This window comes from Miniopterus natalensis, chromosome X (assembly GCF_054644295.1).
Source record: "Miniopterus natalensis isolate mMinNat1 chromosome X, mMinNat1.hap1, whole genome shotgun sequence".
Lineage (NCBI taxonomy): Eukaryota > Metazoa > Chordata > Mammalia > Chiroptera > Miniopteridae > Miniopterus > Miniopterus natalensis.
This window is the reverse complement of record NC_142103.1, coordinates 100,172,351-100,189,922: the sequence shown is the minus strand read 5'-3', so window position 1 is coordinate 100,189,922 and position 17,572 is coordinate 100,172,351. Positions and strand designations below refer to the sequence as shown.

The following is a 17,572-nucleotide window of genomic DNA, read 5'->3' as shown; positions in this document are numbered from 1 at the left end:
CGGGCGGAGTTCCGCGGGGGACGCGCCCTCCGGCCGCGGCGGGCGGGGGTGGGCCCGCAGTGCGGGGACTCGGGGGGCGGGGCGAGAAGGCGAAGCGAATGCGACGCAAGGTAGAGGGAGTGGTCCCGCCTCCAGGCCTAGGCGGCCCTCCTGGATTGGGCAGCGCGGCGACACCCCCGCCCGCCTTCCGGTGTCACGCGACCCCCCCTCCCGTCCTTCGCTCTCCGCCTCCTGGCCAGCCTGGCCCAGGAGGCGATACCGGGACGGTCGCGGTGGAAGTGGGGACGGAGACTGCCGTCGCGTCTACGCCCGCGACCATGGCCGAGGTGAGAGGCTGGTGGCGCGCGCTGCCGCCGGGTTCCTGGGACCCGGACCCTGCTCCGATCCCCTGGGAGGGGGGATGCTCCCAGGTGCAGGTGGGCTGAGCCCAGGGGCAGCGGGGGGGAGGGGGGGTGCTTGCCGGCTAAGCTGCTCTCGTCTCCCTTCCAGTGTCACGCCCAGAATAAAGCCAAGCTCATCAGTGAGACCCGGCGGAGGTTCGAAGCCGAGTATGTGACAGGTGGGTACCGAGGCAGGTGTGCACCGAGTATCCCCAACTTTGCTGGAGTGTTTGCGGGTGTCTCTGTGGGAAGCGTTGGGGACCGTTTCGACTCTCACGGGAACGGTGCCCTGCGAGTTTCCAAGGGTTTCCTGCTGTAACATGTCATGCGCACCGCGCCCATGGGGCAGCTGATGCGCCCATTGCTTGCTAAAGGGTTAATGAAGTTGGAAGTCAGTGTTTCTAGCATCTCCAGTTTATGCAACTTTAAGGACACTTTCCAGGTCCACGGCACCGGTGACACTGTCTGGTCCATGGTTCCTCTGCTGACATTTCACCAGCAGCAAACGCGATAAGGAACGTAGAAACTGCCATAATCCTATTCCCGAGTACTTCATTGGGGATCCAAATTCCTTGGGTGTTTTGCCTAAGTCCGCCTCCTACAACCTACCGTGCTGCCCACTCAGTAGGCCTTCCATTGCTGGAACGACTTACCTTTTCATCTCACACTGTACCTGGCAAAGCACCTGAGAGTCCAGAATTGATTTATTGGTTGAACATTCTGTGTCCAGATGTCACAGATACTTGAGTTGTCCAGTATTTAACTGAAGATTTAATCCTTGTAATTTTAAAAACACGCAGGATAATTTATAATAAATGTGATATAAATATTCTAACCCTAATTCTGCCACTTGATAGCTTACTTATCTTTTCTGAGCCCATTTAATAGCTTAATTGTCTTTCCTGTTTCCATTGCTGTGAAATGCAAATAATTAGGAGGGTTAAATGAAAAAGCATATATCAAACTGTCTAGGATGGGGTTACCATATAGTAGTCTGTCAATAAATATTTTGCATCAATAGTCATTTTGGTTACTGTGAAAGAAGCTAAGCTTCCACATCTTTACTTTAGTGCTAAAAGGTTCCCTGCAACTTTAGACTGCTCTATATTACGGCAGTTGAACTAAAACAAATAAGTAAATCTGTTCCAAAATAAACCTGGTTAGTAAATCCTTTCATCCCTTCCCATCCTAAACTTTGCACCAGGGAGTTGCAAAAGCACTTGCTTCACCTTTAGTCCAAAGATCTCATTTCTAATGACATAACTGGTTCCAGTGAAGAAATAAATATAAAATTTCTTTCTATAGAAATGTGTCTCTTACAGCTACATGGTTTACAATATTTTAAGAAGTAACCCAGAACCTGACCCAATGAGCTAGTGTCTCCCGAGTAGTCATTTACTTGTGCCCAAGAGAGGAAGCAGAATATAGTCATAGGAATGTAGCAATAGATAAGATCTCAAAGGTCATCTTGCTCCAACTTTCTTATTTGTAAAATGAAGCAAGTAAAGTTAGAGAGATTAAGTGATTTGCTCAAAATCTCTAATGTTAGTAGCTAGGCTAGGGCAGGTACTCAGGTCTCCTGAATTTCACTATAGTAGTCTTTTGGCAACACTGTCCTGTCAAATTAGATCATGTCACTCCCTGGCTTGAGTCCCTTCAGTGCCTTGCTACTTTGTTTAGAATAAAATCCCAGTTCTTTATGGCAGCCTACACTGCAAGGCCATGCAGGTGCTAGTTCTTGCCCACACCTCCATCCACTTGTGTTCCTACTCCCCTTGCTCAATACAGATTTCACCATTGCCTGCAGTAGGAAATTAAACATTGCAGTCCAGTACATGTGCACACACAAAACTGAAGCAAAGTTTCTTCACGAATACTTATTCTGAAAACCTATGACTCCCTGATACAATAACCTACAAAATTGTTAACACAACCTACAAATGGGCCCCACAGTTTGAAAAACATGACCAGCCATACTGTCTCTTCTATGTTCTTCAAACAAACTAAGCCTGTTTCCACCTAGAAACCTTTCCACCTCTCTGTGCCTGGAAGGCTCTTGTCCAGGTAGTGTGCATGGCTAGATCCTTCTTTTTTCTTTTCCATTTTGTTTAAATGTATCCGAGAGGCCTTTGATGGTGATTAAACAGCCTCCCTGTCTTGTTTATTTTGTCTCTTTTGCAGGTCTTACCCTAACGTGTAGTTAGCTCAGTCATTGGTTTAGTTGCTTATAATTCATCCCCTCCAGTAGAATGTATATAGGTCTGGGGCAACCTGTGCACATTGAAGGCAAGGTCATACTCAGTTTTCTGTACCTAGCACAGTTCTCAATACATACTCACTGAATGAATGAATATACAACAATGCTTAAATATAGACATAGGAAGATTAGCCTAAGTCAGTATTAAGAGCTGTCCTAACTGGCTTCCCTCCCCCACCGAAATCTGGCAAAGAGCAGCCCTCAGAGTATGTCTCATAAAGACAGCGTTCTTTCTAAGTAAAGCCCTGTGTGGCATTAAATATGGGAGGGTTTGTCAAATATACATGCCTGGGTATGTGTGAACTCATGTCTGTGGGTTATCTGCACAGCCTTTGTAAATATTAATTAATTTAAAGACTTTCATAGAAAAGGAAAATAAAAACTTTTGAAGACTTTCTCCTCTTAAAAGTTTCAGTTGTTTCCTGAAATACAGCATCAAATAAAGGTAGCTTGGAAAGTGATTAAAAGGGGTTTTTGATTTGCTTCTGTTCTCCCTTTCAAGTTTACTTTTTAGAAATTAACTCAGGTGTTTAGAACATTCAGTTTCCTTTTTCCTCTTTCATGTCACCCTTTCTATTGTCATTTCAGAAGAGGCTTACAGCAGATTTAAGCAAGCTCAATGTTTTCCCTAAAGGAACATTTTATCTGCAAGTGTATCACTTTAAGCATTGGATGTGCTCCAGAAACTCTTTGGAGGTAGATTCTTGGGAATTCAAGGCACATTTTTATCTCCATAGAAATTAAGTTACCAATTGTGGATAGATTTGTAGCTGGCAAAAAGAATAAAATACAAGTCCATTATTGTTTTCTGCATTAATGATCCCTTTTTCTCATTGCCTCTGTGAGAAATTCCACGCCGAGTTTCAAATGAGTAACATTTCCTCTTCTCTCTTCCTTCTCCTCGTGGCCAAAGTAACAGATGAATCCATTGTGGCAATGACTTACCCAGCTCCTCAGATACTCCCTATATGCTTAATTCTGGGAAACAGTGTGTCAACATTAGAGCAAGAGATGAAGAAGAACAGAGCTCGTTCCTGAACTGCTGGGATCTAGCAGGGGTGTTGAAACAGAGCTAGCTGTGAAAGTTAGGACGGATTGTAGGAAGACCGCTGCAATCGTTTCTGTAAGTGTCAGACAAGGGAAAATCACAGCTGGTTGCGGTGGCTGAGTTAGAGTTAGAAAAAACCCTCACAGAAAAGGTGGTGTTGCTTCTAGGCTTGGGAAGAGGTGGCGCTCTGCCAGGTGGAGACTGTGACCCAGACTGATCCAATAGTGTGAGCTAAGTGGCCCGCACGAGAAGGTATGAGGGGACGTCCAGGAAGCAGAGGAAGTCCCTTTCAAGGGCCTGGGGACGGTAAGCACACGGCTGAGCACAGTGGCACTGTCGTGTGGACAGCTTCGGGCACCTAAGCGATGCCTTTGTGCATTAGTGAGTTTGGAGAGCTACTGAGGGGGTTGTGAGCTTTATTATTTTAGGTTTGTTTTCTGACTTTGCAATATATGGATTCATTTAGACAAATTTGGATGATACCAAAAACGTCTGAGGAATCCCCCATAAGCTCCCCATCCAGAGACAGCTCTGCTAACAGTGGACGCATTCTTTCCCTATCTTTTTTTCCCTATACATTCAAAAAATACATAATTAAAAAACCATCCTGCATGTAATTTTGTGTTGCACTTTTTTACTCACATTTTCTTCCCCCATACATACGAAGTAAGCAACATTTTACATTACCATTAATATTCAGTTCTATAAATTAAAGATAATTTTCGTATTCTTTATCTTAACTAGTCCCTTTTTGGACATTTAGGTTCTAGTTTTTTCTTAACACAATTTTTTGTACAGTAGTTCAGGTTATTTCCTTAAAACATGTCCTAATTTTAGTAGTGTATTTTTAAGACACTTCATTTCATGTGTGCTAAACTTTCCTCTATGTAAGTTGCACCAAGATTCATTTCCACCAGCCCTTGAAAAAGTGTTAGTTTCATCATAGCCTTATCCATATTTAGTGTCATCATTTCTTAGCTGATGGTTCTGTTTTAGTTTGCATTTGATTACTAGTGAGATTAAACTTCTTTTCATATGTTTGCATCCATTTGTAATTTAATTTTCTTATTAGTATGGCTTTATAATTGGTTTGGTGTTTTCTTGTTTATGTTACTTTCATTTTTTTCATTTTTTGAATGTATTCAAAATTACCCATTCCTTTGTGGTTTCTTCCATTACTGTTAAGTTAAATAATTTTCTCTCATGCAGTAACTTTTCTAGTCTTTTCATTTTTGTTTTGTTTTGGTTTATTATTATTTTTTAATTTCAAAATATCTTATATGTACAGAGTGTATAAAACATGAATAAGATAAACACCCATGTACTCACCACCCTGCCAAAGAAATAAAACTTCCCACGTAGGCCATCCCTGCTCATCCCGCATCTGTCCTTTATCCCTTCTTGTGCATCGTCCAGGCAGCTGTTTGTCCTGTAATGTATTCCTCACCAGTACTTTATTCAATTTACCTCTTTTTAAACTTTAAATAAAAGCTCAGTATGTTTTCCCTTGGCTTGCTTCTGTTGCTCAAGAGTCATTCATCTTGTCTAATAGAGCCATACTGCAATTTCTTTCTTTGTATAGCTGTGTCGTAGTTCATGGAATGAATACACTAGTTGTTGGATTTGGGGGTATTTCTAGGTTTTGCTACTATGTACAGTGTTGCTGTGAACATTCTTATGCTTATGTGGTGCTTAGACTTTCTCTAAGGCAGTGCTTCTCAAAGTTGGTCCAGGAGCTGTAGTTCCCTGAGACCACTGCAAGGTGTTTGAGAAGTCAAAACTATTTTCATAACAACACTAAAACAACATTTTCCTTTTTCATTGTCGTTCTCTTATAAGCAGACAGTGGTGTTTTCTAGAGGCTACACGGCATGTGATGATATTGCTCTGAGGGCTGATAGAATGAGTGCTTGTGTGTTGTCATGTGTAAATTTTTCGCAATTTTAATACCTAATATAGTAACTACCAATAAATGTGACCCATATAAACAAAAAAGCTCATTGAGTCTTCAGTTATTTTTAAGAGTATAAAAGGGGCCTGAGACCAAAAAGCTTGAGAACTGATGTTCTAGAGTTTGTACCCAACAGTGAAATGGGTGTGTCATAGAATAGACACATGTTCAACTTTACTAGGTAACGCCAAGCTATTTCCCAAAGTGATTGTACCAATTTTCATTTTAACCAGCAGTATTTGAGTGTCCTTGTTTTTCCATACCCTGAAATTTGGCATTGTTAGGTTCTTTTTTCCCATCTGATGGGGATGTTGGGATATGTCATTGTGGTTTTAACAAATATTAACCAAAGTAATCCTGTGTAATCTGTACTTTCATTAGACAAAATATTATTTAGGGCAAAAAACAATACACATAAAAAGGGATACTACTAGTGATAAAAGGAACCCTGGAAAGATATAACAATTAGGGACAACTTACAAAGCATCTAACAATATAGCCTTAAAATACATAAAGCAAAAGCTCCCAAAATTATAAGGGAAACTCAAGAAATCCACAGACATTGAATGATTTTAACAAAGCTGTTTCAGAAATACTCAGAACAAGCAAGCAAGAAATCCTTAAGATTTTAACAGCCCAGAACAAATGATGATAGATGTGTGTGTGTGTGTGTGTGTGTGTGTACATAGACTCTCCTACCCAACAAATAGAGAATATATTCTTTTGAATATTTATTTTTGCTCTTGGAGCTTTTGCAAACATTCACCACATATTAAGTCATAAAGGAAGTCTCAGAAATTCCAGGGCAGCTCAATCATACAGACCATGCTCTCACACCATTAAGCAACTATATTAGAAGTCACAATAAACAGGTACTTAAAAACAAATCCAATGCTAGGAAACTTAAATAACACCTCTAAATAACCCACAGGTGAACAACTTCCTAGCAATATCTGTCATTCACATTTCTGCTAAATAACCCGTGGGCTAATGGAAATTACAAATCCTTAAAGCTGAGCAACAACAAAACATCTTATGTGCACTCGTTAAAAAACAAGGCCCAAATACAAACCAGCTCAAGATTCAATTCAAAGAGCTACAAAGTGAACACGAGATAATACAGAGAAAGTAGAAGGAAGGAAATAAGATAAGAGCAGATATTAATGGTATAGGCGAAAAAGATAGTAGATATAATAAACAAGCTGGGTTTTTTTTAAGGACTTGTAAAATAGACAAACCTAGGATGGCCAATTAAGATGAAAGGGAGAAGGCAAAGAATACACTAGGAATTAAAGCAGATATAATTATATATACATGTGATATGGATTTTTTAAAGCATAAGAGGTAATACAATGTTCAGCTTTATCAGATTAAGTTAATAAAATTAGATTAAGTGTTAAACTTTATGGAGGAAAGAAAAATCACCTAAAGTTGTGTCTGAGAAGTAAAAAAAAGTCCTAAGGAGATGAGTGACTATTAAAGAAATTTGGCTGGTAGTCACAGATCTCTGATTCTCACCTCCCTGCCACCGTGAAGTCGCAGGTGTACACATAAGATGCAAGCAGGGTTGTTAGCCCCAGGAATGCAAGATGATTCATAAGCAGAAATTTCAGCAGAGGAATTTATCACATTAGCATAGTGCTTCTCAATGTAATTTTTGAATAGGTACAGTTCGGTAATCAAAGAAGATAAACATTGAAAAGTGTCTTTTGTCTCTTGTGTCTCTTCACTCCTTTTTCTTCCCTCTTTAGGTAACCGTATTTGTTTCTTTTTCTCTTTTCTATATTTGTTTAAGTCAATACAAACATAATATATTCATTAACAAAATTAAATGAGGGAAAATGTTTATTTCGACAGAGAGAAAGCACACTGGCTGTAATTGAACTTTATGAAAAACAAACAAAACTTTTAGCAAACATGGGAAACTTTCTCAACTTTAAGTGTACTTTCAAAAACCTACAGTAAATGTCATGTTTAATTGTGAAACTTCAAAGTAACTCCCATAAAGACAATGATCTCCACCATTATTTTATAATTCTACAGTGTATAAAATGGCCTAGTTATCAATATGGCTAGAAAAACAATAGGTATGAGGTTTTCCAGTCTGTCATTATTGTTTCAAGATAGCAACACAAAAATCTCTGAACTGCATAATAATCTAACAGAAGAAATGTATGACTTTTTCTTTTATGGATAAAAATCAGAACATGTTATTAAAGAGCGTTGAAAGAAGACCTGAAGAGATGAGCAGAGAGGTGTGCCACCTACGCCACTGTATCTCTGCATAGCCCGCGGGAGCCCGGCTCTTGAAGGACAGGCGCTGGAGCAGGGGAGCGTCTTCCCTCTCCGCACCAGACTGCCCGTCAGCGAAGTGCTGTTTTTGTACAGCCCTGGAGCTAAGAATGTTTTTTTTGTACTTTTAAAGGATTGCCAAAAACAACAACAACAAAACAAGGAAGAATCCGCAACAGAGGCCATCTAGGGCCGCCGAAGTCCAGGATTTAGCTGTTTACCACCTGGCTCTTCACAGAAAGTTTGCCAAGCCCTGAGACAGACCGGTGGTCCTCAGGGCCTGGTTCCCGGACCAGCGGCAGCTCAGCGTCCCGTGGGAACAGGTTACAGATGCAGGTCCTGGGACCCCACCCAGGAATTGACAGTCTGAGGGAGGGGCCCAGTAATCCCGGCTCTAACAAACTCCCGCTGATTCTGATACTTGCTGAACTCTGATGAGAATCGCTGCTAGAGGCCAGCGGCTTAATCCCATCATAAAATATCACCAGCTTCTCAGCCCCTCACTGAGATTCAGGGTAGGTGTGCCAACTAAGGGAAAATTTTGTTAACGGCCCGATCACTCTCATTCACTCCCATTGTTGACATTTACACAGTCCAGCAAAGAAGAAAGAGAAATTAAGAGTTCTTAGAAGCCCCACCCTTGAGAAGAATGAGTCCTGCATTCTCAGCCCTAGAGTTGGTCCGCGATGGTTACCAGTCAGATGTCAGGCAGTTGAATGGTGGATGCCAGGTGGTCCAGAAGATGCCCACCAGGAGGCCTGGTCACACCTGGTGGTCTGGAGAGTGAGTCCCTCAGAGGGTTATCTGGAGGTCCAGGCATTGGCACAGGACTGGGAAGTTCAAAAGTTTAAGTTCCCAGGCTAGTTAAAACAAGAATAGAATAATTTCCTCATACCTCAACCTACTTGATTTTAGTAATTTAGCAGCCTGACTATAGTGACTCCCACTTTATTTCTTTAATCTGTTCCTCAAAACCAATCTCTTCCTAATCTCTATGCTTTAATCATTGACAAGTAAGGTCTTTCAAAATGATGTCCTGGGTAGGTGCATGGGGCGGTGTGTGCATACACGTGTTCTGATGCCTTCAGATACCTTCCGAGCGCACATCTTTAGCTTCTTCCTCTAACGTCTGACTTACCAAAGGACTCGCTTTCTGAAGACCTCCTAGCGCCTGAGGGTTCAGTTGTCTGCTGGCTCTATCTGAAAGCAGCGCGTTGTTTCATCTAAGCACAGTTACTGTTACACTTGGCCCTGTGGTCCCAGGCCAAGTTTCCTTACCGTGGGTGCTCAGTTTACTTTGTTTCCCCCCCAGTCTCCTCCCCTCAGCCTTCCTCTGCCCCCGCTTTTCTCCTGCCAGCCTCCTTTCTCTTCCACAAACCCCCTCGCTTATCCTGTCTTTTCTGCCCTGTTCTCCTTTCTTTTTGTCTATGGGTAAATGTTTAACAGGTATTTCATATGTAAGTACATGTTTTATTAATAATAATAATCATTTTATTATAAATAGAGATTTCTAATTTCAAAGATCTGTATTCCTAAAAGCTATCCAAGAACAATCAGCCTTACATTTCTTAGTAATGGGCACTGACTTGCTCACGTTATTCTCGGCGGAAATACCAGCAGTGGCAGTAATAATGAAAAGAACAATAATGTTTTATTCTTATTGTGACTAATATTTATTAAGATTTTACCACTTGCCACATACTGTTCCAGGTAAGCGGTTCAGAGCTTAGTCTGCAGACTCTGGGGGGTGCCTGAGGAGCCTGTGAGGTCAAAGCCATTTTCATGATAATACTAAACAACCACTTGCCTTTCCCATCCGTTGACATTTTGTGTGGGTTACGCAGAAGCTGCTGCCTTCTCGGCCCGAATCGGGGCTAGTGGTCATTGTAGCCTTACCAGCATCCTCAGGTGTTTTTTAAAGTCAACTTTACTTCAGAAAGGCCTCAATGAAGCAGTAAATTTTATTAAATCTTGATCATTGAGTACATGTTTTCTAATATTCTGTGTGACAAAACCTGGAAGTATGCATTAAACACTTCCATATGCCTGAGTTGCCAACTGAATTAGTCAGACTTTTTATAGACCCACCCTTTTATTTAAAAGAACAACTGGCAGGTAAACTGGTTATTCAGACTTGGGTATTTGGCAGAAATTTTCTTGAAAATGAATGAAATCAGCCTGTAATTTCAAGGAAAACACCATATTGGTCCAGTGCAGAGGGCTGTCCAGCAGCCAAACTGGATGGTGCTTCCTCGGGGGATAGGTGCTCCCAGGGGCTCTCTTGATGCAAAACAGCGTAAAGTCTTTTATATCCAACTCATGTTTGTAAATTATAATTCAAAAAAAGTTGTGTTTTGAATACTGATGAATTTTCAAATAACAGAGCTAGAAAACAATTTCTAAGGTTTACCTACTAGAGAACCACTCATTGCATAGATCAGAAAAATAGAGCCCAGTTATTGAAAGCCATTTCCAAGGTAACACTCGACAAATGCATGATTTATGGCCTCATCTTATATCTTATAGTGCTTTAAACTTTCAAGTACTTTCATATATACATTTTCTTCTGATCCTCGCACAACTCTGTGAGTATATAAAGCAGCTTAAAGATAAGAAAATTGAGTCTCAAAGAAGATAATTCTCTGAATGCACTTTGTGTTTTCCTGCCCTTTAAGCTATTATCTCCGAGGGTCTGAAATAAGGCCAAAAAAATGGAGAGGAGATAGAATCTATGAAACTTGGCAACTAATAGGTACAGAAATAAAATGGAGAGATGAAGGAGCCAGAGAATTTTCTGAAACCTCTGGCTTGGGCCCTGGGAGGATACTCTTAACCGAGAAAATAAAAATAGAGAAGGAACAGAGACAGCCAGCAGATATTTCCTGAAGGCCTTTTCACCAGTGCGCCTCTAATCCGCTTTGGGGCTTCTGAGAAAGGAGGGACAGTGCTGTTGCAGTCTCTGTGCCGGAACTGAGCCAAGGGGAACGGTGGTGGGTGCCTTCAGAAAGGCTTAGTTCTAGGCCTGTAGCTGTTCACGGGGGGGAAGGCGTGACTTCTGGGCTCGGGGAAACTTGTACGGAAGAGGAAGCATTTGAAGGAGCCTTGCAGAATGTAGAATTAGTGCTGAGGTGGGTGCATGGAGACAGGGAAATTCCAGTTACAGAAAGACAGTGAGAGCAGGGTATGGAAGGAGGAATAGCAGATCTTCAGGTTGGTGAGAACACAGCATGTGTAAACAGATAATCAGAAATTATTATTGAAAACAGTTATTCCAATAAATTATAGGAAATGCTAACTGCTGCCTAAAGGTCAGTTTTCCGTTTTTAAATGACACTTGCCAAACATGTCTTTGTAAGTACAACTTAGTTCTTTACGTATAAATTTTCATTGACTAGGGTAAGGATTTCAAGCTCAGGTAACATAAGTCATCTTCTCAGATGTTGGTTTATAGTTTTAGAGACTGTTGTGCAAAAATATTTTACTATGGTCTTATTTTTTAAATCTTTGGAGGCTTAAAGTAAACCTGTAGTCTTTGGATAACTTTATTCTCATCACACTTAGAAATTCATTAATCCTTTAAATTGCATTTTCATGTGAACTGCATCCCTGTGTCTATCTTCAAATAGCTTAGCTTTGTCTTCCAGCTCTTTCTGTTCCTTTGGCAGCGTTTGTTATTATTCACTGCAGAATCTGCCTGACTTGGATATTTATTACTGGTTTTTCCCCTAGATAAGCCAGATAAATATGATCCACGTGATGTTGAAAGGCTACAACAAGATGATAACTGGGTTGAAAGCTACTTATTTTGGAGACATGATGTTGTAGATGAAACATTGAAGATGCTTGATGAGAGTTTTCAGTGGAGGAAAGAAATGGCTGTCAATGGTAAGCTGTTCAACTTAACCTTGACTGTATACCATCCCCTGCACAAATGTTACTGGTTTACTATTATGTAATAGCGTATTTGCACATATCCTTGGCAGTCATCATCAACATCAGAATATAATGTTTTATACATGAACAGTCCCAATAACACTTTGAAAGGAGTGTCATATGACTAAGTCTAAGGTGGATCATTTGAAAGGCAATCAAATCACCAGGGAGCAGAATCACACTCAGATTCTTCACCCACAGCAGTCTCGTAGTCTGTACTTGTTTAGTTTGGTGACATTAAGCGATAGCAAGACAGCATCTTCACTATCAGACCTAGACAGAAGGCGGTACTATTTGCCTATTTTTCTCTGTTGTTGACTTATGTCTTTCTCTATCCCCAGAATTCCTTGTGCTAATAGGGGTTCCATACAGAATTAATGAACAGGGGTCCCCGAAAAGCAACTTATCCCCAAGGATGCCTTTCGCAGACTTCTTTTAACTGCTTAATTTCCAGGCCCACTTCAAGATTGAAATTTTCTCCACAAACAGGAGTTTTCAAACTTAGAGGGGGTTTTATAATAGTCTTCAAGTATATCGAGAACTCTTCTCAGGAAAGGTTACCCATTATCTCTCTCCTCCTAAAAATTTACCAAGAAACTGGCAGAACTACTGACTTTGGTAGGGTATAAAGAAGGATTTCCTGACCTTGAGGATTATAAACTCTGCAGTGACTAGGTCTGGAGACATACAAAATAGTCAACAAATCCAGAGCAGACATTCTCCCCAGTCTTCACACTTATAAAAGGAATCCATCAGAAGGGAAGTATTTAAAAAATAATTTGGCCCAGCCGGGTGTAGCTCAGTGGTTGAGCATCGACCTAGGATTCAGGCGATTGGGGTTCGATTCCCGGTCAGGGCACATGCCCGGGTTGTGGGCTCGATCCCCAGTCGGGGCGTGCAGGAGGCAGCCGATCAATGACTCTCTCATCATTGATGTTTCTATTTCTCTCTCTCCCTCTCCTTTCCTCTGAAATCAATAAAGATATATTTAAAAAATAATAATAATAATTTGATTGGAAATGTCAAAACTGTAGATAATTTCAACGAACAGTGAAACATTTATTAATCAAGCAAAGAAATATAAATCTCATCTTTCTAAATCACTTAAGTACAGAATAAACTTTTAACCTTAATAGTTTGTCTTATATAGAATTGCTTGTTTCTAGCGGCAAACAGCAGATAGATGATGGGGGGGGGGTACAGAAATCTTTGAAAGTTCAAAGTGAACGTAACAAAAGCCTTGGCGCTTACTGCCTTGCGCCGTTGGTTATCCGCCTCACTAGAGACCGAGCAGCCCATTTTGTTCCCCTGCTAAAGGAGCTAGCATTTTTCTTGAAGTGTTTTCCACTTGCCCCAAGATTATAAAATATATTAAACTGCTGGGTGTCAAACTTTGTAGAAAAATAGTATTTTGTGAAAAAAACTACAGATGTTTTCATTAATTTTGAAGCTGTCATGTGGATATTTACTGGCATGTTTCCTTGAAATTGTCCAGTAGTGATAATGTTTTGCAAGTACAACCAGAACATGGAAATGTGTCTATATAAATAATGACTGATGTGTCAAAGGGCAATGGATGGTTTTCATTTCTCTCATTTGTCTTTACTTAGTTTGTTTACTTAGTAAGAAACACCATTTTTTATTGCCATTCTGTCCAGATGTTTGAAAAAGCTTTATCTTTTTATTATATCAGAACTGCTATAGAATTTTAACCTTTAATTGTGGTTTCTTTTTGAAAAGTCCCCTAAGTTATGATTACTCATCAAAGTTTATCACTTTTTAGATCTTACTGAATCCTCTATTCCCAGATGGCTATTGGAAATTGGTGGTATTTATCTCCATGGTTATGACAAAGAAGGCAACAAGCTGTGTAAGTATATTTAACTTGTGTACTGGCTTTTCACGATTCTGAGGTGTACTTACCTATCTCAACAGAATTAGTAAAAGCCAGCACTTTATTTGCACCGCACAGCACATCGGCTGCCGTTGGGGGTGTCTAGGGCCATGGTGACTGGGCATCAGAGGCTCGCCACTTGTGTTACAGTGAAGCGGCCGGCGGCAAGTGCTGCACCCGCTAAGGCAGCCGAAATAATGTCATTCAGAGTCATTATCTTTGCAGTTTGACTGTGATATTAAAATTCAGTCCAATATTTTTACAGAAAACCTTTTTTGATAGCCCCTAATGGTGGATGAGTGGATCTGTTTCTTTTCCAGTTCCCCACTCTGCCCCCCTTAGCTTCTTCCTCGGTGTGTGTGGAAGCAGGAGGAACAGTGACACTCGTCCCTGCGGTCCTGGCGACTCTCTTCCCTCCCCTTCCCGAAGTCCAGCATGGCTCGCAGCCAGGCTCGGACCCGCAGGGGTGTCAGAGCCCCGTCCCCCGGGGCCAGTGCACCTTGCTGGCCCCTGTGGCGTGCGCTCTGCTCCTGTTTGAAGAGCACTCTCTGCATTTGCCTCTGTCGCTGGCTCCTCCTCAGGCTTCTTTCTCATTTCTCTTTCCACTGGTCCCCTAAATGTGCTTCCCTGGCTTCATTCCTTTCTTGGCCTCTCTTCCTTTTCTTACTTTCCAGCTGATACAGCCTCCTTGGGTGATGTCAAGTACCTTGACAGCTTCAGCTGCCTCCCTCCAAACAGTAGTGAGCCCACACCGCCCCCGGGTACATGCAAGTGTTTGCCCAGCTGCCCACTGACCGGTGCCACCAGATTGATTGCCAGCCGGCTGCCCTCGACACAACACGCAGCTGAACGCCCACATGCCACCGCCTGCTCTGCCCAGCCCAGGCCAGCAGTCACGGCTCTGCCCCTCTCCTTCCCCCAGCCCTGCTCGCCCCCTGCTCCCCAGGCCCTCCCGGGGCATCACCCGGCGGTGCCCTCTCTGCCTCCTCCAGTCTCCCCTCTGGGCTGCTGCCTGAGAGGTGTTGTCAGCAGGGAAATCAAAACACCTTAGCCTTTCATTCAGGGTCCTATTTAGCTTCTCTTCTCACCACGCATCACATTTTGTCCCAGCGGCCGCCACTCTGAGTACCTTGTCACACTCCGCCCACATGGAGGACACCAGCTCACCGTCCATACTGCCTCCATCGGGCTTCTCCTCCAGATGGAGCATTTTTTCTAGTGCTTGATGGAAACAGTGGTAGTCTTTTTTTGTTGGTAAGCACACTGAAGAGTACTCTTAGGTTATTACCAAATATTGTTTGTTCACTTGTATTTTCTTTCCCCCTTACTTACTAATGAAGTTTATTTATTTCCTAAGGGGGTGGGAAAAAGTTCCCTTCTTCCTACTGTTTAAGGTTCCTAAGTACACAGTATTTCTTATTTTAAAGAAGGAAGAGATGTTTTTAATCTGAGAAACAAAGTGAATTATAAATGGAAAAAATGAAAAGGGAAAGAATGATATAAAACAATATTATAATGCCATAAACATTTTTCTTATTTTGATCTAATGTTCTGCTGGAAGTATGGATCAGGGTGAAGTATCATATAAAAGATCATAAAACCATACTGGACAAAAAGAAGCTTATCGCATTCTGGTTGGAACGTTACGCTAAAAGAGAAAATGGGAAACCTATCACAGTGATGTTCGACCTGTCAGAAACTGGAATCAACAGCATAGTAAGCATTTCTCAAAACTCTAAGTCATTGTTTATCATGGTGTGCTTCCTCTCTCCTGTCCTCCCTGCCATTCACCCCAGCCAAATAATGCTATACAGTGAGCTAACCAGGTAGTGTTTGGGATTTATTTTTCCCCTGCATTGTAAGTGAAATCAAACATACAGTGGAATTTGCAAAGAAATACATTTGCTTCAGTGCTTGGCACTGAAACTGTAGATTTCCTAGAAATGTTCCCTGTGAGATACACAGGATCTAGAGGTAGACCGTGGAGGCTGTCCGGGCACTGAGTAGATGCGGTAACGGCGGGCTTTTTGTCAGAGCTCACATGCTGAGCACCGAGCCCCGTGCCTGGGGCAGGGTAGTGCTCGCAGTAAACGCTGGGCGAGTGCCATCTGCCCCGTGGTGTGCCATTGGACTCATCCCGCGGTTTACGGTTGCCAGATGCTCGCCTGAGTTTCGCACGTACAGCACGTTGTGATTTTGTTGGCATTGCTTGCTTGCTTGTTTGGATTTGTTTTTTGTTTGTTTGACTTGGGTAGCTTTGGAAACCAGTTTTCTCCAAGTGATTTTCCCAAGCTTAAAAAATAAGTAAAACGTACCAGTCCTTATTTTGGGCCCTTGTGACCTTAGTGGTAACTACAAACCCTTCAGCAGGGATGGGGATCCATTTAGCACACTTATTAGAACCGGTGTCTCTTACATTCAAACCTTGGCTGATTCTGGTGGCAGTGAAGTGTCATCTGCACACCTGCCTGGGGCAGTGTTAAAACCTTTTTGAAAATCCGCTTGACAAAGTATGTTAAGAATCTTAAAGTGTTCACATTCATACTCTTTGCCTGGTAACTAACTTCTGGAAATCTATTCTAAAGAAAGAATCCTGAGTACAGAAAAAGCATTATGCACCAAAATGCTTTTTCAGAGTGTCATTTAAAGTAGTGAAAAATTAGAGAAAAAAAATGTATTTGTCAACACTGTGAAATGGTAAATTGTGTACTAACTGATGGAGTGTGTGTAATGATGTTTATAAAGAATTTGTAGTAATACTGGAAAATATTATAGTGAAACCTAGCCCCCAAAAGGAAACCTTAGACATTAAAAATAAAAACACAAGCAAAACACAGACTAGAGAGAACCACTAGAGAGAAGTAGATTTGGGTGGTGGAACCACAGATTATTTTTTCCATCTTTCTATATCTCTGTATTTTAAGAGTTCATTGCCTTGGATTTTTTGCAGTGTAGTTCTGTGTCAGTGAGTTTTAGATTACAGAGTAAATTGTTTTATGCCCCAAATCTAAATCTAAATGCCTAGATAAATATTTCATAAAAATAAATCATGATTGTGTTATCTTTTATGAATAATAATTTTCTGATGATTAATCCAGAATCATTAAAAATAAATGTTCATTTTTTTTATTGCCAAATATAGGGGCAAAGAACTGTGATTTTTTTCAAGCTACTAAAGATAGGCTATTCTAATTATCTTTAATTTATAAATAAAGTTTATTTGCATGATTAAATATTTAAATCATTATTGTTTTAAAATGCTTGAATCTTACTGAATTATTTTTATATATGACCCTAAGAATTCGCAAAGGATTTAAGTTGGTTTACAAAGATGTATAGAGAATTACAAGGCAAGAAATTTAAAAAATAGAATTGGGCCACTACTTTGGCTCTAAGCTTTCACCTGCTACCTGAGAGAAATGGAATCATTTAAAATTATTCAGAGGCCATACTTTAAAAACAGTGTCTTAGGAGAAGTGTATGCATTCCTGATACTTAAAATAGAGAGAAAAGTCTTTCATGGGTCCTCAAAGGGAGGACATGTTACAAGATAATGAATAACATCCTTGAAAACATTCTCACAGATGCACACCAATCGTTTCATGGAGCTTTTTGTAGTACCCACTAACATATATACACCAGTGACATCCTATCAAATGCACTTGAATTAACAGTAACTTGGGATTTTATAAGCAAGGCCATTCAATTACATCAAAGATGAAAACAAGAATATTGGATAAAGACTTTCTAGGCAAAGTCTCTGGGGGCTGCAGGTCATATACCAGGTAACCAAATTTATATGTAAGTAGTTATTGAG

At 41.1% G+C, this 17,572-nt stretch overlaps 1 protein-coding gene across 2 annotated transcripts in view; it reads left to right on the top strand.

Annotated features, from left to right (window-relative positions):
* The first annotated feature begins 302 nt into the window (after window positions 1-302).
* The window catches only part of MOSPD2 (motile sperm domain containing 2), a 35,803-nt gene continuing 18,533 nt past the window's right edge, over window positions 303-17,572 (top strand). For both annotated transcript variants that reach the window (XM_016202959.2, XM_087813583.1), the window contains exons 1-5: window positions 303-326; window positions 490-559; window positions 11,658-11,813; window positions 13,645-13,731; window positions 15,317-15,471. In XM_016202959.2, coding sequence (XP_016058445.2) covers window positions 318-326; window positions 490-559; window positions 11,658-11,813; window positions 13,645-13,731; window positions 15,317-15,471 — 477 coding nt within the window. In that variant the 5' untranslated portion in view covers window positions 303-317. The remainder of the gene's footprint in view (window positions 327-489; window positions 560-11,657; window positions 11,814-13,644; window positions 13,732-15,316; window positions 15,472-17,572) is intronic.